Source organism: Chroicocephalus ridibundus, chromosome 11, assembly GCF_963924245.1.
Source record: "Chroicocephalus ridibundus chromosome 11, bChrRid1.1, whole genome shotgun sequence".
Classification (NCBI taxonomy): domain Eukaryota; kingdom Metazoa; phylum Chordata; class Aves; order Charadriiformes; family Laridae; genus Chroicocephalus; species Chroicocephalus ridibundus.
This window is the reverse complement of record NC_086294.1, coordinates 2,890,490-2,912,802: the sequence shown is the minus strand read 5'-3', so window position 1 is coordinate 2,912,802 and position 22,313 is coordinate 2,890,490. Positions and strand designations below refer to the sequence as shown.

The 22,313-nt window shown below is 48.2% G+C and overlaps 1 protein-coding gene across 1 annotated transcript; it reads right to left on the bottom strand.

Annotated features, from left to right (window-relative positions):
* Positions 1-5,029: 5,029 nt before the first annotated feature.
* DNAJC18 (DnaJ heat shock protein family (Hsp40) member C18) lies at positions 5,030-19,864 on the bottom strand. Its single transcript, XM_063348994.1, has 7 exons — positions 19,739-19,864; positions 19,223-19,368; positions 17,839-18,024; positions 14,022-14,134; positions 12,524-12,633; positions 10,314-10,486; positions 5,030-6,078 (listed from the first exon to the last, which is right to left on the bottom strand). Exons 1-7 carry the CDS (start codon positions 19,774-19,776, stop codon positions 5,954-5,956), a joined length of 891 nt encoding a protein of 296 aa, XP_063205064.1. The 5' UTR covers positions 19,777-19,864; the 3' UTR covers positions 5,030-5,953.
* Between the last annotated feature and the right edge of the window lie 2,449 nt (positions 19,865-22,313).

Below are 22,313 nucleotides of genomic sequence, written 5' to 3'. Positions count from 1 at the left end.
CATGGCAGGGATGACCCCGGGGGATGCCAGCTGGTGCCGGGGGACCCTCCTCGGTGCTGGGGAAGCTCTGCCGGGGACGTTGGCGACTCGACCTTCTGGCTCCCTCGCCGTCACGGCGGCTGGACCCAGCGGCGGGATGGAGCAGCCCCTCGATCACATGGATGTCTGCGAGCGCCAGCCCGGGGGAGGCGATGCCAAGCGCATTGCAGGGATGTCACTGCTGCCCCCAGCCTTGGGGGTCTGCTGGGGGGATGCCAGCACTGTCCCCTGCCCCCTCACCCCGCTCTGCAGCTCCCCAAACCCACAGGCGAGGTGGCAGGGTGTCCCCACACCCCACGGGGGTACCTGGGCCATGTCCCCCACTGCAGCGGGCTGGTCTACCCTAGGGCTGGGGTCCCCTCCGGGGACATCCCATCCCTAGCATGGAGGGCATGGCAGAGCCCCAGGGTGCCGCTCTGTCCCTGCCACAGCTCCTTTCCTGGCGCCTCTGCCTGTCTCGCTGTGGGGACAGCGTGTCCCCATCCTGGGGGCTTCCCCAAAAACCACCCTGCCCCAAGCAGCAGCTCCCCTAAAACGAATTGCAAGCAGCCAGGAGCAAACTGGGCACCGAGCATCTCCAGGACTCACAAGAGCCAAACGCTGGACGGCTACTATTTGCCTTTTTCCGGGGGACCCAAAGCAAGCAGCCGGGACACCTGGCATAACGCGAGGGTCTCTCCGCAGTTGCAAGCCCTGACCGCCGCCGGCAGAGCTCAGCCCCGGCTTTCAGGGGGATTTTTGTAGTGAAGCAGCGGTAGCAGGTGCTGCCCAGCGCTGCCAGCCTGGGAGCAACCCGATGCCCAAGTCGCCTGGGTTCATGCAGGGACTAAATTTAAACCTTGGCAAGGAAAAGGAGGAGAGGAAAGCTTCCCTGATAGCTGCCCTGGCGCTTAACCCTTCGCTGCTGAGCAGGGCTACGCTTGCAGGTGGCATTTGTGGCCACGGGGAGCAGAGGAGACCCGCCGTGGGCAGCACTTGTGACAATGCGTGTGTGTGATTTCAAATCCCCAAATCCCTACAGCCCGGCTTTGCAGGGAGCCGGTGGGATGCAGCTGCCAGCGGAGGAGCTCGCGGTGCTGCCTGAATGACACGCTGAACCCCAAAACCTTGGGCTGCTGTTTGGGTGCTGCAATCAGCCAATGGCCCCCAGGCGAAGGGTCCGGCTCTCAGCCTGGGGCTGCCAAGTGTCCCCGAGCCCCCCGGACCCGGTTCCCCGCAGCATGGGCTCGCAGCACGGCAGCCTGGCGGGCGCCTGCTGAGTCACTGCTGGCTCTAGCCCCAGCTGGGAGCTGGGGACGTGCATGCAGCCCCTGCCAGCTGCCGGGTTTACAGTGCTGGGGGTACGTACAGACCCACAGCGGGCATGGGGATGCAGTTCCCCCAGGGCCGAGATGGCTCCTCAGTCCCCAGCCAGTCTAGATCCCAGAGAGATGCTGTTTTGTTCCCTCTCCTTCGCCAAGGCTTGTGCCCAGTGTCCCAGGGCCACTGGTAGTCAGTGGAAAAGGGAGGTTGGTCCAGCCTGGCGTCACTGGTGTCCTGCTGAGCCTCCCCGGCGTGCCTTGCTGATGCCTTCGGTGCATCTGGGGTACCGCCACTGAGGGTGAAGAGGAAGGGCACAAGGGGAACACGGGCTGCGGGAGCTGGTGAAGCGCTGGATAAAGTGAAATAATCAGCCCAGTGGGAGGATCACAGCAGCTCTCCCTGGGCACAAAGGGAAAGGTCTTTGTGCTGCTGCCTGCAGGTCCTGCTCTCCCAGCAGCGGGTGCGAGGCAGGTTCAGGGCAATGACTTGTATAACCGCTTTAAACCCTTCCTCTGCCTCTTCTCCAGCACTCGCGCTAGGCACAGCTCTTGCTGCTGCTGCTCCTTTCACTCCGACACCCGGGCCCTGCCAAAACCGAAACGGCCAGTGTCAACAGCTGCGACAAGCGGTACGGCAATACCGGAGGCTGCGAGGGTGGCTGGAAAGTACCGCCGCACGCCCAGCCATTCATCTGCTTCCCCGTCACCCGCCCTCAGTGCTGCGGGAGACGGGATGGCCCTCTACGCCTTCTGCTCCATAGGGCCAGCTGGATGGAAAAGCGTGGCCGGGTTGCAGCAAGGACTGCCGGCTTGGTTGGTTTCTTCCAGCATCCCCGAAGCTGCCACGAACAACCTGTCTGGGTGCGTTGTTGAAGCAGAGAGGGAACGGGCTGGGCAGAACCCGTCTCACCGCCCCGGCTGCAGCCCGGGGCTGTCAGTAACCTGCCGGGCAAGAGCCAGGCTCCAGCGCCGGCATCTCCTCCTCCGGGTCCCTGCGTGCATCCCCCCGGCTCCTCGCTGTGGCTGGTGATTCCTACGCAGGAGAGAGACAGCAGGGCACAGCGGAGATCCTGGAGGTCTTCCTACCAACCAAAACACAACCATTGCAGGTGAAGAGGCTGTAAACCTGGAGCGCCCGCAGCACAGATCAGGGGGTGGGGGGAGCAGCCTGGCTAGGCACAAGCACGTTACAAAACAACGGGCGGACTGAGGCTGAGCCAGACTTGCTAATTACACACTGATTTATGTTTAAGCCAGCACGATACTGCCTGTAGACCTACCACTGCATTTGCTCATTAACTTCGGATTCGTGCCAGCTCCGTGTGCGCTCGCCTCAACGCTGGCGAGCCTGAGAGGGTGGCAGCGAGGAGGAAGACGATGTCTGCCAGCGGCTGCCGAAAGCCGAACACACCTCTCCCGCTTTGGAGCTACTTTGCACAACTCCAGAGGAGCAGGAGACACCGGCCCAGCCTGGCAGAGGCTTTCAAAGCCACCTCTGGGGGCTCGGAAGGGACCTGGGCATCCCACACACGCCGGCAGCTCCGACAAGTGTGAAGGACTTTGGGGTTGGCTATGTGAGCCCGGGGCTGGTACAAGCGGCTCGTCTGGGCCAAATCTGTGAGGGGATCCACCTCCAAGTCCCTGCGAGGACTTCACGCTGCCGCCCTCCCCACCGCACCGACCCTGCGGCCTGGGAGGAGGCACGACCTCGACACCCCGGTCTGCTGAGATGGCGGATTCGTGGGATTCAAGGGATTCAAGGACCTCGGCCTGGCCCCCGGGGGAACGGGAGGGATCCCGCCGTTCTTATTTTGGGGTCAGGACTTGCAGGGCCCGGCCCCGTTGCCAGAGCCCCCCCGGCCCGGGCCGGCTCAGTGCGGGGCGGCCGCCGCCATCTCCCGCAGCCCCGCGGAAAATGGCGGCCGCCGCCGCGCCGGCCCCGTCTCCTGGCAACGCCCGGCTTAAAGGGGCCGCGGCCCGTGACGCCTCCTGCTTCAAAGGCCGGCTTTTACCACGGGATAAAAAAGTCAAGCCTTTCATTTAAAAGAAAAAAAATAAATAAATTAACATACACGACCCCGTCTGCAAGTCCCTGGTACTCCCCCAGAAGGGGCACCAGCAGCTCCACGCCGACCCGGCCTGTGCCCGGAACAGCCTTTATCAATTTAGAGGTCCAAGAAACAATTAGAAGTCGATCGCATTTTGACAAGCAACCTGTGGTTAATGACAGCAATGCACTTCAAAAGCCATGGGCATGAGAGAACAGTTTTCCTTTTCCCCCCTTATTGAGTACGATGCCAGCGCTTGTGCAAAAATAAGAACTCGTGTTGACCACTGCAGACATTTTTGGGCTAAATGCCCTTCCTCACAGCACCCTCAGGCAGATGGTCATCAACAGCCTCGGCTGTGATTATCAACAAAGAACGTCTTACCGCTTTTTTGAAACATTTTCACTTTCCAGTCTCATCTTCTGCTCCATCCCGGCCTCTTTCCTACTGAAAGACTTAAAATTATTGTGCTCCTCCCAGGTGGCCTCTCACCTCCATGGAACAAAGCTCAACCACTTTAGTGTATTCCAGATACGTTCCAGAATCAGTCATAGAATCACAGAATGGTTTGGGTTGGAAGGGACCTTAAAGCCCAGCCAGTGCCACCCCCTGCCCTGGGCAGGGACACCTCCCACCAGCCCAGGTTGCTCCAAGCCCCGTCCAACCTGCCCTTGAACCCCTCCAGGGATGGGGCAGCCACAGCTTCTCTGGGCAACCTGGGCCAGGGGCTCACCGCCCTCACAGCAAACAATTTCTGCCTGAGATCTTACCTAAATCTCCCCTCTTGCAGTATAAAACCGTTCCCCCTCGTCCCATGGCTCCCCTCCCTGATCCAGAGTCCCTCCCCAGCTTTCCTGGAGCCCCTTTAGGGACTGGAAGGGGCTCCAAGGTCTCCCCGGAGCCTTCTCTTCTCCAGGCTGAACCCCCCCAGCTCTCTCAGCCTGTCCCCACAGCAGAGGGGCTCCAGCCCTCCCAGCATCTCCGGGGCCTCCTCTGGCCCTGCTCCGACAGCTCCATGTCCTTCCCATGCTGAGGAGTCCAAAGCTGGATGCAGTACTCCAGGTGGGACCTCAGGAGAGCGGAGTAGAGGGGCAGAATCACCTCCTCTTCCTGCAGCTCCCAGCTTCACTTGGTGCCCGGCCTCCCACCACTCTAATAGAGGGGACAGGGACACCAAGGTGACGTTGCCCAGCACCTACGGTCCCAGTTACCCGCTCTCAGCACCAGCCGTGGTGCACCCACACCAACGGGACACCGTTGGCATTTCACTGGCATTTCACAAACTTTTGAGGTTTAAGCCAAGGCCATCATAGCGAGTTTTAGGAATGGGGGCAACACCCAAGGGATGTCCGGTTTTAACTTCCATGGCAGAGAGGCTACACTGAGCCCCCGCATCAGGAAGGGAGGGCAAAAGCCTGCACCTCTGGTGCCTGCATTCCTCAGAGATGTCCCTTGGAAGAACAGTTCATTCCCCATGGGGTACACACCCGCGGCACCCCACCAGAGAAACTGGCTCAAGAGGTTAAAGATGCTCAACTGGAGCACTAACACTCTGTCCTCTGCTGCCGACGAGCATAAGCCATCCTCAACCCTGGTTTTGTGAAGGAGGATGAAGAAAAAAAGAGGACGCTACCACGGGGATCTTTTTCCTTGCAATAGTAATCTCTACAGTGAAACATTCATAACTGCTCAACAGAGTAAAAATATGCTACATCAAAACTGTACCAGAAAAAGCAGGACCTCTGTAACAGCTGGAGAAGACTTTGCAGATAAAAATCAGAATTAAACAGCCAGCTTAAAAATATGCCACTGAAAACATATGAGGAAATAAAGAGAGTTGTCCTTTCTCTACAGTCTGGCAGACTTGGTGCCACTCACAGACTCCCATCTTCTCCTTTGATGTTGCCGATGGCATCTCAGCGTGTTGTCTCCCCGAGGAACAGTGCGGGCACGGCTCTGCAGCCAGACAAGCGTGGGGTGAGGTCCCTTTGACTGTACGGAGAGCTGGGAGCCCGCTCGAGCGCTCCCCTGAGGCAGGTGCTCGACTCTTTTGAATTAAGCATCGCACAGTACGCTCCAACAGGAAACGCACCGCCTTCCATCTAAATTCTCCTTCCAAACCACTGTAGAGGCGAGGACAGCCGCTTGGAATCTGCATGAGAAGGCGAGTGCACTTAATACTGAGAACTACGCCGCTCGCATGATCGAGTGCATCGCAGGTCCATATAAAATACAGAAAGCTAAGACATTCGTCTGCTCTCCTGGGAAGTACATACTGTTTGGATGGCAGACAAACTACCGACGAAGACAGGTTCCAAACTAACAGCGTTTCCCAGGGAATTAATTTACAAAGTGCCACTGGTCCTTGGAACCAAATATAGTGTACAGAATATATTACAGCAACACTGGCTCTACGGCTTGTGTTGGCCCATCTCTGCACTATATGCAGAAGGAATCCAATGTTCAGGCTCTTCACAATAGACTCCTTCCCTTTTTTATACAAAGGAAAATAAAAACATAAGCTAAACCAGCAATAAATAAAACTACAGAACGCGTGTGTCCTGGTCAGCGCCCTTTGTGCATTCCAATCAGACTGGAGAGCTTCTCACAGTGCTCAAGTTTCAGCGATTCCGCCTTCTGTTTTAACCGCTCGTCTCTGTATAGCTTGGCCAAATTTGACAAATCAGACTCTGAAAGATGAAAAAAATATATATATTAGGATGAAGCCGTCCGCCTGCTTTAAATAACTGCTTCCCGTTGCTCTGTTATCCTTGTGGCATGCTTTTTTTTTTTTTTAATTCACCTCGTTCCAGTGAAAATGGGCATGTTAATAACTTTCTTTAAAGAGAGGGCATTCTCTTTAACCAGGCTAGCTACTTAAGAAAACAGTATTTTATATATATTTTATATATATATAAAATATTTATATATATTTATATATATATTTTATATATAAATGCTTGAAAACTCAGTTATAATAACCCTTTCTATTAGTGCACTAGTAAGACAATAACCAAAACAAAAAATAAGTTTACTGTCTGCAAAGAAAACACAAACTATAGAAGTGTAGCTTAGAAGTCACGAAACACTAAAAATTCTGTTAATGATCTAAAGAGTAGCCGATTGCTGTAAAATATAGGTATATCGTTAAACTAACCATGCATAAAAAGGGACTAGTAGGAGACCACTTGGTTTGCCACACAGCACCTGCTTTAGGTGACACCGCTATTCACATTTGAACCGCATCTCGTCCCTCCTGCACCGATCCTCACCGGCGGGTCACCAGGCGCAGACTGGCTCGGAGCGGGGGGTTACCCCACACCTACCAGTGGCATTTCGCTGACAAGCCTCATGACTCCTTTTCCTCTGGCTGCCCCGGGGCTGTGTCAGCTGCCTGCAGCCTCCTAAACTGAGCAGGAATTACCAGACATACATCCCTGCCCACGTAACCCAGAAACGCAGCTCTTTTGGCACATCCACTCCGCAAGGGCCCAGAGCACCCGTCCAAATATATACTTTAAGGCATAGATAATCAGTTATTTCCACGCTGCACTTCTCAGAATTCAAACTGTCTGGCAAGAGGTTTGCCCAGAAGGCATTACAAATCCTTTTAATTTTATTTTATGTTTTTGGTATTGATTACAGGAAGGTGAACAGCTCGCCGAGGGACGTGTCTGAAAGGCCTCTGTGCCCTTCCATTAACAATACAATCTCGAATGTACTTTGCATATTTTGCCCCCTTCTTCTCAAAAGCAACATAAAAGTGAAATAATCCCATTGTTTAAATTATTTCCCCCCAGTAATTCAGAGAAGTTTCTTTTGCTGATTAGGTAAGGAAGTCTTAATATAGCTTTCTCCCTGGAGAATAATTTAGACTGAGGATTAGATGCACCTAAGAGAATCGCAGTAATTTGTTTCTGAAAAGGTCAAAAATTCCCTAAGCACAGGCTACCTGATGACACTCAGTTTTTCAAAGAGCTTTTATACACCCTACAAGTCCTTCATTTTACAAAATCATTCAGAGAGGAACGAACTTCAATAGGTCCTTTCATGCCTTACGTCCTCCGTCCCTGTCCCACTGAAATTTAAAGCCCTTTAACCCTCCACCTATTTATTGAAAAGCTTTACAAACTGACAGCCACGAATATTTTATTTCGGATCAGGAATCAATTTTTGATGTTTTATAACTAAAATGCCACGCAAGTACTGCTGGGCACACAGCCCCGACACGCCTTCAGCAAAACTAGACTCGGGTAATTGTCTCTGAGTCCAGAGTCCCTGGAGTTCTGCAGTGAAGAATTGTAGTTCACGCTTCTCCAGTGGGGCAAAATTACGCAAATGCTTGCACTTCTGACAGCATTCATTCTGTCACCTCTGTTTCTTGTCTTTTTCAATCTTGTACACAGAGTTGTTCCTTTGCACTTTTTAATGAAGTCCTAAAACACCGAATTCCAGCTCCACATCCATATTTACTCTGTTTTCAGTTGCCTCTCTGTAATTTTCTACAACTCGGAGCTCTTTGCCGTCTTACTTTACAGTTGTGCTATCACAGCTGAACAACCCCCTGCAAAAACCTGGCACGTGCTTTTTGTACTTAATTGTATCAAAAACTTCAGAAGACCAAAACCCACAGCGTACGCAACTTTTACACGCTCTTCTGCTGTGAGGGGAGGAACACTGTCTAGTGCAGCAGCATGAAAGTGACTGCCTGATAAATCAGTTACTTTTAAAGTTTTCCGTAAGGTAGTCGGACACCAGGTAAGACTTGTCAGGTCATAAAATCAAGGACTTTAAAAATCAACCTGTTCCTACGTAACTAATCTATGTCCATTGTGCTGGTGCTAAAGAGAAATGCACCCTCAGTAAACAAAACAAATGCGCTATTAATAGGCATTCAACTGACACACAAAAAAAAGCTGATTACACTAAATTAAACACTTAAACAAGAATTAACGGACCAAAGTTATGAAGCAAGAGCTGACCAAGAACTGTCTCGACATCTCCAGAGAACTCTTCCCCAGCACTCCATCTTGTATTCACAGTTTATTTTTACAAACGTGGCTGTGCTAAAGTTAGCAGAGTCTCAGCTGTGCTCATTACCTGCTCGCTGGCCTAGATGGTAATCATTCTGAAAATGTTTTTTTTTAATTACAGTGGTCTCCTCAGGCTACTGCTAATTGTGGACCTTGTAAATATATTTGCAGATGTGTGACTAATGAAGTCTCTAAGTGTAAAAAGCTGCAGAGGAGCATCGTTTTGCAGGCGTTAGTTGGCATTCGATGCTGGATCATCTCCCCCTCTCCGACTACCCTCTCTGTAAGCCTTGCAAACCCTGCTGCCCGTTTTGGGGCACGGCGCTCCTACGTGAGAGAGACAAGATGGCGACTTTCAGTCGCACAAGGTCAATTAAAAGGATTTTTCTGTAAGAACTAAATTCTCTCTATAGCAAGCCTACACACGAAGCCTACATTTACGGTTATTAACAGCCACGTTATACCTAGAGGCTGCTACCGCCAGCCACAGATGCTCAAAGATCACAAGTCAAGCACAGCAGAAACTAAGGGACTGTTTGGGATTTTTACAGTCTTATATTATGGGTTCTTTGCTTTTCTAACTTCAGAGCCTACCTCTGTGCATTTCTCTTCAAAAGCAAGATTGGTAACTTTTACGTAAAATAAAACAAAACAAACCTTCCCATCAAAAACCTGTAAATAGTTTGGAGTCAGCAACACTCATGTTACCTCTAGCCCAGGATTAAACAAGTCTTGTTTAGACAAAGTGTATGCTTCCATAACGATGCAATTGGTAAAGAAACTGTAAACAAGTGCAAAGTCAGTTTTTAGTAGTGTGCCGAGGACTGCAGCAATTTAGAAAGCCCTACTAGTGTGTGAAAGCAGCTTGCCGGCTATTAAACATTGACACAGAGACAACATCTTCCAGTTTCCTTTACGCACAGCAGTAGTTTGTGTTTACGCATTTAAAGGTGATGAGTTCTTTAGCTGAAAAAAAAAAAAAATCAGTCACGACATCCCCACTTCAGTTAGTCCTTGTAACTTGATTTCTGTACACTATATTGTCCAGATTCTGTACGATACTGTGCAGATTATTCTGTACAGTTACAAAAGAAGCTGGGATTTGCTCTATTTAAAATGAACTAGAAGAGTAATAATTAACAAATAACACATTACGAGGTTAAAATACACGCCTTTATAGGTGCCACTGATTGACTTAGGATTGACGTGAGAATAATCATTTTGAATGATCACATTTTTGTGTTCTCCCTTTCTGCATTCCATTCTTGTTTTTAAAAGGCAATCTTGACTATGGTGAAAAACATGATCTCAAACTCATCTAAAGATAGGAAATGCAAATAAGCGCACAAAACAAGTACGGGAGTACGCTCTTTGATAACTGATACCAGTAACACAGTCCACTGCAAGATTACCAAAAGCACCTAAGTAGGCCAAAACTTCTGATGAAGTTTTGAAGAACTTAAATGATGTTCTCATGGAGCCAGTCAAAGCAAAAATCATTTTGCTCCAGCAAAGGAAATGTGTAATAGGTGACGTCTCAAGATCTTTTCTAGCCCTAACAATCTGTCAGAGCCAGACAAATGGGGTGGATTATACGTTTAAAACATCATCGCTAAGAGTTATTCAAGCATAAAAAACTGAGTGGAAAAAAACGTCTCAAACGGCGAAACCTACTTTCCGCTTGTCTCTCAGAATCACCTAAAATTAATTTTGACAGACCCTCAAGAATAGCAAACACAGTGCTAAGAGCAGATGTGAGAAATACCAGTGCGAGGTTCGAGATCTTATAAGCATCAGAAAATGAGGCTAAAACCGGCAGTGCTTTGTGAAGCATAGCCACCATACAACTACTGATGGGTTGTAGGCACACACTTGCAACAAAAATAACTTACTTTGCTGCTTCTCCTTCCAGCAGCTGGTCTGAATATAGTCTATGTAATCTTTTTCAACCGTTTTCTCTAGCTCTTGAAGTTCCGCTCCTTGATAATTCTTTTCAAAGTTTTTATCAACATAGTAAGGCACCTGCAAATTCTCCGTTTCTCTACTAATAACATGGCCTATGGACCTGTGAAAACATCATGGAGAAAACGGATTTTTTTTTTTTAGCAGTTCAAATATAAAGAAATCAAGAGATGTTGCTTCATATTAGTATTTCCAGAGGACAATATTTACAACTTATTTACAGTTACTTTCCGCAGGACTATAGCTCCCTCAGCCATCCAATTAGGAAATTACAAGTCTCAGGCACAGCAAGCTGTGCACTACAAACAGAATTCACACGCACCTCCCCTCGCCTAAAAACCATAGGAAAGCATCTAATATTTGGAGAGATCTACAAAGAACTGACTCGGAGCTGACACTGTTCCTTCCAAATACTGGGTTTGTTCTCAACAGCTCAGTCAAGACAACTACCAAAATGTAAGAGCAAAGTTTATCTGTGAGCAGAAGCTCCACATGCTTTCTTCTGCTTGCTGGTAACTTCTGGCAAGTTAGGTCCAGAAATCCATAGGAATTCATGAAAAATATAGAAATTATAGGAAAGGCATACAGCCCTCATATTGCTTAGGGCATAATGCAATTGGATCTGGACTTTCCCGATTTCCGGATCCTTTAGTAGAAATAAAAATTATCAGGGGAGCGTCTTGTTATACTTTCCTTTAGGGTTTTATAATCATCAGTAAGTGAAGTGGGGCATGGAATACCCCGCAGAATATCCTGTAGGTAGACTTAGCCACTCTGACACAGCCCCTGGATTAAACTATACCCTTATACTGAACTTCCTTATTTGAGCAAAGACACCCAGGCGTTTTTCCAAATCACTGCCCAGAGAAAGGGGCAGGCAGCCAAAACACAAAGGTTACGCGCTACTCAATGGAATCCAGTTTGTGCCTTCTGTTTCCTGGACTCTCTTCTTTCTCTCTCACTATGTCTCAGAGATGTATGCTCGCTTTAGATAAACCATTTCGTTTAGTTTTCAGGCTGTTTGTTTTTTCAAGGATATGATTTAGAGAAACAGCATAACTGTGTATGAGGTTTGGGCCTGACTATCTCAAATCAACAGTAGAAGGGGAGATAGCGAAGACAAGCAGGAGAGATTAGCTGCTCTGGCAGCAGTGTGGGAGGTTTCACATGGGACTGACAGATAGCAAAAACACCCTGAAAAAAACCCCAAAATCCAAACCAAAAAACAACCACCCTCTTGTTCTCATGCTAGCTCTACACACTGACATCTTGTGGTAAAAAACGATAAAGGCTGTTGGGCTACTATGACAGTATATGGGCCTAAAGCTGAGTAGTTTTGCTGCTAGAAGGGAGCAAGGGAAGTCTTTGGAGCACTCTGCTACTGCTGCGTGCAGCAGGCTCTCCAAAACCTGCTGACTCCCACTCCTATCCCAGTAAGAGCCAGTGAAGGTGACTGAACTGGTCAGCTCTTTCCCACGAGAGCTTCCTTCCTCCCAACACTGGATGCCGAGAGGGGCAAGTAGATTTTCTTCTGTCCTGTAAACTCAGATGCCAGCAGGTTCTGCTTCCAGAGCTGACCAGTTCAGGTTGCCCTCTGCAACCCCGGGGTCCTGGTTCTTTACAAACGTTAAACCACGGCACTTCAAGGCTTTAATGATCCGTGGAGCTTGACAATTCTTCCAGAGGAATTCAGGCTCCAGAGCAGATTTGGATCTATATTGTGAAACAGCAGGCTTCATTTCTTAATTGCTTTACGGGGACCCTCAGCAGTCGTCCACAGCTCCCTGGGGGCTGGGCAGATGAGAGGCGGCTCAGCGGCGTAGCTGAGCTACTCCCACATTCCTGCTACTGTAGCGCTGTGCGAAAACATTTCACACCAGTTGAGAAGCGTTCTGGCTCGGCGCCTCGGTTTGTTCAGCACACAGCACAATAAAGCTCACCATAGTTAACTTCACAGCGATAACGCTTAGGAGAACTTGTCAATGGAGACTGTTGGTATTTCCTTATTTACAAATTGATAACACTTTCTAGAAAGAGGAGAAAAGAACACTGACATGCATTTTGCTATCAAGTCCGACTTCCGTCTACCTCCTTATCACAAACACCGAGGACCTGAAAAATGTGTTTTCAAATGACTTACGATTTGTAGAATAGGCTGTAGGGTGGGTTTGTGGCCATCAGTTGAGTTACTACCGACACTATTATTATTATGAAAATGGGCATCAACTGAATAAATGCAGAATATGAATTCTGAAACGAACAAAAGAAGAATTAGCAGTCAAGAAAAGATATAGATGGCAAAGGATGCATCTGTTCACAGAAACACGGCTATCTATCCAGATCAACAATGTATTAAACGTAAACTGAAAGGAAAAAAAGAGGAAGTACTTTCAAATTTTGAGAGGGATAACATCTTAACTTCAAAATATTAGCAATAATCTCAGGAAAGTCTTTAAAGCCATTTTCTTTCAATTATATTTTCATGACTTTTCTTTCATCTACAGCTTCCTTCGCAAGGTGATAGATGCCCACAGTGCTGCACCCGTCAGTCACCAGCTGACAACCCAAACTGAAGGAAGACACTGCAATTCCCATTTGTGCCTACAGCTTTCTGTGCATCTTCTGAAGCTTGCTACGTGCCTTCTGAAAATCTCAATCTCTGTTCAAAGACTGGATAAAATGGCTGCAAAGGAAAGAGTTAAGAGACTGTATGCAGTGTGACTTGGGACAGGATGCAAGCACTTGGGTTTTTTGTTTGAATGAATTTAGTAGAACAAAAGAGTGGGTAAAAAATATCAAAAGACCAGAGTTCTGACAGCCATAGAGAAAACACAGATCTGTACTTCTGCTCTTCATCTGATTTTTAAACCACCCTTCTAAAATGCCTTTTCTCATCAGGAGCAAAATATAATACGCAGCTATTTAGATTTTGCTCATTGCCCTGGGATAGCAGCAAGAATACCTGACGCAGCAGTAGGTGGGATTCATTTGCCCCAGCTTAGCTGTCTATAGGCTGTATCAGGTTTTCCAGAGCCTGACTGCAAGAGATTCACAGGGAAAAATTAATCCTCCTTGGAGAAGGATCTCATTAGGTTAACAGACTGCCTCCAGAGGAAGATTTTTCCAAGGCAGATGGCACGTGTGTATGTGCGCTAGCAACAAATGACACCTCGTGTCTCACCCAGAGGTTTCAGTTGGTAGAAAACTATCCCAGACCTATCCTGCCCCAGGCTGGAAAAAGCCTGTGCAGCACCTGGGCAGAAACTGTGAGCTAATTTACAGAAGGCTTAAATATGCCACGAGGACAAGCCAGTACTTCCGTATCTGTTATCAGTCCACATTTGGACTAATTGTTGTTGGATTACAAAACCATCAGAGCTTGCAAAAAGCAAGCACTAGCAAAACACTCGATGACAGAAGCTCCAGGGCCTGTAATCCTATTGATACAATGTATTTTTAATGTAGTGATTAATAACAAACAATGTAGTTACTTTTGAAAACATCCATTTTGGCTGCAGCACTTGAGGATAAACACTAAGCATTTAAGGATGGGAAAGTCTGTCCTGGCTTCAGATGCATAAGTGGCCCCCGCACCCTGGTGAAATATTTAAGCCCAAGAGATGCCTCCTCCTGGCTACCTGTGGCCTGTTTTCTTCCTCCTCCTGCTCCTGCGTCCATGGTCTTTCATGTCGGTGCCTCCGTGGATAATAGTGTGCATCTCTGGCTACATTTGAGAACATATGGATATTTCCTGTTAAAAGAAACCAAGAGAGAGTCACCATTTTCATCCAGTTGCTGGTATTCACCTGTATTTCTCAGAGTTTCTAGTTGATTATCTGCACGTTGTGAACAAGAGTTGGGAGACCTCAGATTACAAAGCGCAAACACACCTCAGATTTAAACGTCAAAATAATATGCCGTTCCAAAAAGCCTACCAGAGAAATCGTAAAGTATGCCCCAAGTCCTTCTTAATTTAAACCAAACTGCAGAAACATGCCAAAACTTTTATTGTTGTATCTCATATTTTAATATTGTTTTTGTCACATTCACTTGCAAGGCCATAGCTCGTGTTGCATCCCCAGGCGCTACGCAGGAAAATTAATCTGCCTCACCAGACTCAGGCCATGAATTATGGCTTCCCATAATTACTGAATATGGTCTTCTACGCTCATTTCTACTTCCTCTTCCTTCAAGCTAATAATAGTTTCCCTTAATGATTTTACAATAAGGAAAAAGACTTAAAAAATGAGTTAAAAAAAAAGAGTACAATTCAGGATTTCCTTTCTTGCACACTGAATGTAGTTGATTTATTTTAAAAAATTCTAAAATGAGGAAAGAATTGCATATGTTGTTTCAATTTGAAGCTTCAACCCTGATTTTATCGCCATATGAATATCTTAATAATCGCTGTGCTCTCTCTATTGAAATTCAGAATGTCTTTGTATTAAGAGAATTGAAATTTGTGGCCTTATCATGACAACAGAAATGCAAATCTATTTTTAAGCCCTGTGAAAGTTGCTACATTATTTTACATTGTTGGACTGTCCTTTCTCTGAATTTCCCAAAGAATTCTACAAGAAACCTGGGCGGAAGTGACCTTCGGTATTGTGTCAAAACGTCTGTTTCACTGCTTGTTCAAACATTTTTCCAAGGTTCTAGACATGTTTGTAGTCAGAGCTCCAACAGAGAGCCAAACAAAGCCCACGGGAAGAACGGATGTTTCTTTCTTGAAAAAGAAAGTTTGTTTCTATTATTCAACACTGCCCAGACAATATTTTACCAAGCTGTGAAAAAACAGAAGCACGTGCGGGAAGAGAAGAATGGATTTTGCGGGGTGCCTAGAAAAAAGTTTTCCCAAATCCTATGTTTCTCAAAGAATTTCTGCCAGCAGTTTCTTTGCTTCCATTGTGCATTTATTTTATGAGAAGGAAGTTCAACTTGTAGCCTCTGCCCATTATAACTGTAACACTATGACAAGTGCAGAGTCTCCTTTTAGACCTATGAGATTTAACATTTTAACTTTTAATATTTTTCCACTGAATTTCCATAGAGGAAAAATGCACAGTAAAAAAACCCAACAACACCATAAACCTGCCCACAACAGCTGTAGAAATGAGTTTACCCTAAGTGAACGAGTACTCCCAAGTTTACCCTAATGAGTTTAATCTTATTCAGATTTCCAGAAAGCCTGGTGACAGCAAGGCGTCACAAAACAAAACCCAGCACAACGCTGCAGCTTCGCACAAACTTCAGCTCAGGCACACAGGTCCTACTTAACATTAAGACACTTTAAAAAACATCGTCTTTATATCAACTATTTGCTCACCCTCTTACTAGTAGTTCTCTCCCTAAGTAGAAATTGTGTAGACTTTGCCTACTTGGAAAACTACTGAACTGTCAATTTTCCATGTTTTAAAACTCACTTTTAGATTTGGAAAACGTACATAAATTCAGACCCAAACACTTTTTTGGCGAGGAAACTATTGTTTACCACCAACGCCTATTACTATGACATTATCTTTTTATTTTTTTCTTCTTTGCCACTTCGACAAAAATTCCCATTTACTTCTTCATGCCACTCTACCTGTTAAATTTGCCATGCCCAGCACTCAAATTCCTCCCCTGGCTCCTCAATTTCTTGTCCCCAACTCCAAGCACCCCTGCCGCCCGCAGCTACATCGCAGTCATGTTCCACGAGGGCAACGTTTCACTGGTGGCTGAGGCAAAAGGCACACGCAGGTGCAACTTCTTGCAAAGTCAGAAACGGAAAACTTGCAAACGCCGTGTGCCACGCTGAGTTTGGCTCCCTTTGCACATCTACCGATGGCATTTTGAAAACAATTTGAGGTCCCCTGAGCTGCAAGATGCTACCACAGAGAATAAGGTTACAGGGAGCTCGTAAGTAACTACCTGGATCTGTGAATTTAGGCTGTAATTGGTGTGTATGTTGCTTTATACCACGCCTCAGAGGTGAGAGAGTTTACAAGAGTGCTAAAGCAATTCGCTAGATACTGCCAGGAAGACTCCTGAGCTCACCATACCTTTCAGATTTATTTTGATCCAAACCCGTATTCCACCAATCTTGCATATCTTTCTATTTTTTCTACAAATACAAAAGCCAAGGCTGGACTGAGACATGCACCGAGCTTCTACAGGTAGGGATCTGCTGTTCTGTTACTAGATATTGCATACCCAGTAACAGCCAGCCTTTCCTGGCAGGCATCAATTTCTAAGCTAAGACGTTTTAATTTCTTTACAGCGTGCAAGCTGCTGTGAGCAGAACGAACTCCCATGTTTTCCTAGTTAGAGGGGCACTGAGACCACAACGCCAGGAGCTGCTGCCACGGTGCACTGGAACACAGTAAGGTAGAATCATAGTATCATAGAATCACAGAATTGTCCAGGTTGGAAGGGACCTTTCAGATCATGGAGTCCAACCACCAACATAACATTGACAAAAAAAAAAAACACTCACCCATGTCCCTCAGCACCACGTCTACCCATCTTTTAAAAACCTCCAGGGATGGTGCCTCAACCACTTCCCTAGGCAGCCTGTTCCGATGTTGGATAACCCGTTCGGTGTAGAAATTTTTCCTAATATCCAATCTAAACTTCCCCTGGGACAGCTTGAGGCCATTTCCTCTCATCCTATTGCTTGTTACTTGGGAGAAGAGACTCACCCCCACCTCTCTACATCCTCCTTTCAGGGAGCTGTAGAGAGCGAGAAGGTCTCCCCTCAGCCTCCTTTTCTCCAGGCTGAACACCCCCAGCTCCCTCAGCCGCTCCTCACCAGACTTGTGCTCCAGACCCCTCACCAGCTCCGTTGCCCTTCTCTGGACCCGCTCCAGAATCTCAGTGTCTTTCCTGTAGTGAGGGGCCCAAAACTGGACACAGTACATCATCGTCAGCAAAGATGCCTCTGATACCTTCTCATTCACCCCTTATTTTACCTCCCATAACATTGATGGGTTAAGACAAAGGAGGGAAAAAAAGCAAAATCAAAAAGAAGGCTCTTTAGCTACAGCCAGTATTAAAACGTTGCCTTCCCAAGAATCAAACAGCTTAACCCCCTGCCAGACTAAAATGTTCTTACCCCTGACAAGTACTGTCAGAAATTTTCAAGAGAGGCTGGGAGGTTAGGAACTTCTCCCAGCAGCAACAACCATTACCCCACTGGCAGCTCTCTCTTCCAGGCGCATTTCTGGACAGCAAAGCTGGGCTCTGACAACATTTTTTGGGGAACAGAGTTGCTAAAATCTGTAGTTTAAACCATGCATTAAGGGAGCTTTTCCAGGCATAAAAAGCTAGGAAGGGAGAAAAGAGTAAAAGCAAAAAAGTTTTTCCTCTTTTCAGAAGTATAATCAACTCCCTGAGCAGTACCAAGAGAAGCTGAACTTCCTTTATGGTCTAGTGTCAGTGCATTGCATTTCAAAAACAGCGCAGACAGATACTGACCTGTAGGAAAGTGCCCACCAAAAAACACATTGAATATTTCTTCTGGTGTAATGTCTGCTTCAAATTCTGTGTAGTAATTATAGTGCCTGGCCTGGCCAGTGCTGACATGCTCTTGGTCGCTTCCGAATTCATCGTATCGTAGTCGTTTTTCAGGGTTGCTCAGAACTGCAAAAGCATTGCTTATTGCTGGAGAGTGAATTAAAAGAAGCGTTACACAGGCATATACCACGCAGTATTTCCAGATCTCAGACTTTTATAAGCAGAGTAGCAAAATAGCCCAAACAGGCATAGAAAATCTGTGCTTGATCAAAGACTGAGTTACTTTCGAAAGAACTGCCTTTGTAAAAAAAGCATTACAACACTGTCATTACCTGTGATGGAACCTGTTTCCTGCTATCACTGATACCAGGAGAAAGACAAAAGTGTTAATGTATATGGAAAGGGTCCAAATATTTGTAAAACTGAGGTGAGAGAGACCATTTCAGTTAAGAGATTGAGTGAGACTGCAACATTTTATCAGATCAAACTAAGTGCTGACATAGAAATACACCTCCATATACAGTTGATACAAAGTTAATAACGGCAGACACTAATTAAAATGCAGAACGAGGTTCCGAGTTTTTCTGTCAGCAGAGATGCTTGTGAAGCTGTAGAGCATATCTATTTCACACTTTATGTCAAACCACCCAGAAGTGCTTGTTTGGTTCATCTTCTTCCTTGATCTTCCTCACAACACGGCTGTAAACAAGTTCATAGAGAAATACAACCATAACACAAAAAAATGAAGAAAAGACCTTCAAAACCTCCTTAGTCTAATAGACTATGAATGACTATCTTTCTTTCCTCGCGCTGCCTTACAGTGCTCTTGCAGACAGCTGCAACAGAGCACAGAAAAGGCAAAAAGATGTAAGAGTTTAGATGCTAACATAGTTGATACAGGTTTAGATCGCAACGCTACTGAAAAGACAGTGAATATTGGACTCAAATTTCATATGCTTGCATTTATATATATATATAATTTTATTTATGACACAGAAGTTATTGGTTACACAACACCACATCAACACCACACTCTCCTGCATGGCCAGTATTATTTCCTTGCATCATTCTGAACCTTTAGCAGTACATAGGAATGAGATCTGGGATACATTTCCCTTTCCTCCTAATAGAAATCTATATTCTGGAGATTAAAAGGCAAATCTTGCCGAGCGGCTATGGGATTTTGTGGAGATGCGCATATCTGTCTATAAAAACGACAAGCTATACAGGCCTGTGTAATGCCTTTATTTATATAAGGTGCAGAACTGTAAGCCTGAGGCAGCCTGTCCCCGTTTTACTCTTGCTGTACGGCTTTGGAAAGCAGGCCAGCCCCCTTTCCCCTCACCTTTAAAAGCCTCTGTCGCCCCGGGAGCGCGGTTCTTGTCAGGGTGAAATTTCAGGGCCAGTTTGCGATAGGCTTTCTTCAGCTCCTCCTCGCCGGCGTCCCTTTCCACCCCCAGAATCTCATAGTAGTTCCGACACCTCTTTATTCTGGAAGGGTAAAACAGGGTTAGCTTCACCGGCCTGTCCCCCACAGACACCGCCGCGGAGACTTGATGTCCCCCTTGCTGCCTGTCACCAGCCTTCGATGCTCCCTCAGGAGCTCCATGGGCCCTTCATGCTCCCTCAAGGGCTCCATGGGCCCCGCTGCTCCCTCAGGCGCTCCTGCTGCCCCCTCAGGAGTTCTATGGGCCCCGCTGCTCCCTCAGGCGCTCCTGCAGCCCCCTCAGGAGCTCCATAGGCCCTCGAAGCTCCCTCAGCGCCTTCTGCTGCTCCCTCAGGGGCTCCATAAGCCCCCGCTGCTCCCTCAGGGGCTCCCCCGGCCCGCGGGAGCCCCCCCCGCCCCCGCGGCCTCTCTCACCGCCTCACGCCGTCCAGCTGCTCCGCCGTGTAGGTCATGGCGGCGGCGGCGGCCCCCAGGGCAGCCCCCCCCGCCCCCTCACCGCCCGCCGCCCCGCATCGCCCGCTCCGCCATGTCGCGCCGCGCGGGGGCTTGTGGGTAGGGGAGTCCCCCCGCGAGGACTACAGTGCCCAGCGGGCGCCGCGCTTGTGACGACATAGTGAAGAGGGATGACGTCACAGGCAGCTTCCTGAGGGGAGCGGGTGACGGGGAGGTGGCGGGAGCACCGCGGTGCTCCCGCCACCTCCCCGTCACCCGCTCCCCTCAGGAAGCTGCCCGTGTGTGGGGACTACCACAGCCCAGTGTCCTGCCTCCAGCTCTGGGGCACCAACGGCAGGACACGGAGCTGTCGGAGCGGGTCCAGAGGAGGCCCCGGAGATGCTGGGAGGGCTGGAGCCCCTCTGCTGTGAGGACAGGCTGAGAGAGCTGGGGGGGTTCAGCCTGGAGAAGAGAAGGCTCCAGGGAGACCTTCCAGCCCCTGCCAGTCCCTAAAGGGGCTCCAGGAAAGCTGGGCAGGGACTCTGGATCAGGGAGGGGAGCCGTGGGACGAGGGGGAAGGATTTTACACTGGAAGAGGGGAGATTGAGATGAGATCTGAGGCAGAAATTGTTTGCTGTGAGGGTGGTGAGCCCCTGGCCCAGGTTGCCCAGAGAAGCTGTGGCTGCCCCATCCCTGGAGGGGTTCAAGGCCAGGTTGGCCGGGGCTTGGAGCACCCTGGTCTGGTGGGAGGTGTCCCTGCCCAGGGCAGGGGGTTGGAACGAGATGAGCTTTAAGGTGCCTTCCAACCCAAACCATTCTATGACATCGCCCTCTCGGCGCTGCAGGGTCCTTCCTGGCAGCGCTGGTGGCTTGGCGGGGCCATGGGAGATGGTCTTGAGTCGTTGTGTTGAGACTGAGAGGAGCCCGGAGGAATGCCAGCTCCACACCTTCTGATCAGCCTTTGGTTGGAAACCCCTCACGCGCTTGTCCTGCAGCTCCTTCCCTGCATTGCTTCCCTTCATCCCACGTGCCAATTAAAGCTGCGCTAATGAGCTGTGCGAGTGGAGTTGTGGTGTGAGAGAGCTGGCGTCTTCCACCAGCCTGCTTTGTAGGAGCACAGCAGCTTGGAGAAGACTTCTCCTTTCATGTGAGCAGCAGCGACTGGAAGTTAGGGGCTACATCACTTCTATTGTTTACTTCTTATTCATTGTTTCTTTTGAACAAGGTCAAAGTTGGAAGTTTGCTTTTGGATGTGGATCAGTTTTAGGGCGGAGCAGGCTTGGGTTATTTGTCAAGACCCTCAAGAGTCTGTGGGAAGAAGGAGCGCACAGGATGGAAAATTAAGCATGGGGACACCTTTCAGAGGCTGTTGTGGAGGGGAGGTTAGTTAAAGCTTGACAGTTACTGAAGTGTCTGATACCACAGGTGCTTACCCGTGCCTTTGTCGTGTCTTCCTGGGGCTAAACCCCTACTTGTGAGGCTCCATTCACCAAGTCACAGGTCTCAGATCTGGAGCAGTCTGGATCCACCTACCTAAGAATCACCTGGGATCTTGTGCTTGAGCAAGCTCACCAGTCTGGTGGAGGCTGAGCAAGTGGGGTGGTGTCATTTTACTTTCCAGGAATTTTACCAGAACGGCTTCATTTCTTTAAAAAATACACCATCAAACTACCTGGTGTGTACGTGAAAGACAGAAATTGTGTTGGGATCTTAGCAGGAGTTGTGCAAGCGTTGCATTTATTTTGCTGAATGCTTAATTGCCAGCTGCAAAGCACAGCTACTTCTAGCACTGCGCGTTCCAGTAAACATCTCTTATCCATCCTATTAAATTAAATCAAGCTAAATTATTATGTTTCATCAAACTGTGCAGGGGATTGTGTGCAGTGCTACCTATCTCGAGTGCTTGGCTAGATCTTTTTTTCCTTAACTTCGCAGTTTACCTTCAGGGTTGATGGATGTCGATGCTCACGTTAGGAGAAGGCGGTATCTCGGCGTACTGCTGCTGGGTGGACGAGGTGCTCTGGAGGTCTGTGTTGACTCTGGAGCTGGCGAAGCTTGCCGGCAGGAGTCATGGTGAAGATGGGCAGAGGTAAATATAGTTGCAGAATTAGTGATTTATTACATTATGCTGCCGAATAAAGCAGTTGAGACCTCCGGAAATACCCAACAGCGCATCATTTCTCTTATGGTTGTGTGGAAGTTGGGTATGACAGAATCACAGACTGGCAGGGGTTGGAAGGGACCTCTGGGAATCATCTAGTCCAACCCCCTGCCAAAGCAGGGTCACCCAGAGCAGGTGGCACAGGAACGCGTCCAGGCGGGTTTGGAATGTCTCCAGAGCAGGAGACTCCACGCCCTCTCTGGGCAGCCTGTGCCAGGGCTCTGCCACCCTCACAGGAAAGAAGCTTTTCCTCACGTTGGGATGGAATTTCCCGTGTTCCAGTTTGTGCCCGTTGCCCCTCATCCTGTCCCTGGGCACCACCGAAAAGAGTCTGGCCCCGTTCTCTTGACACCCACCCTTTAGATATTGATAAGTATGGATAAGTATTGACATCTC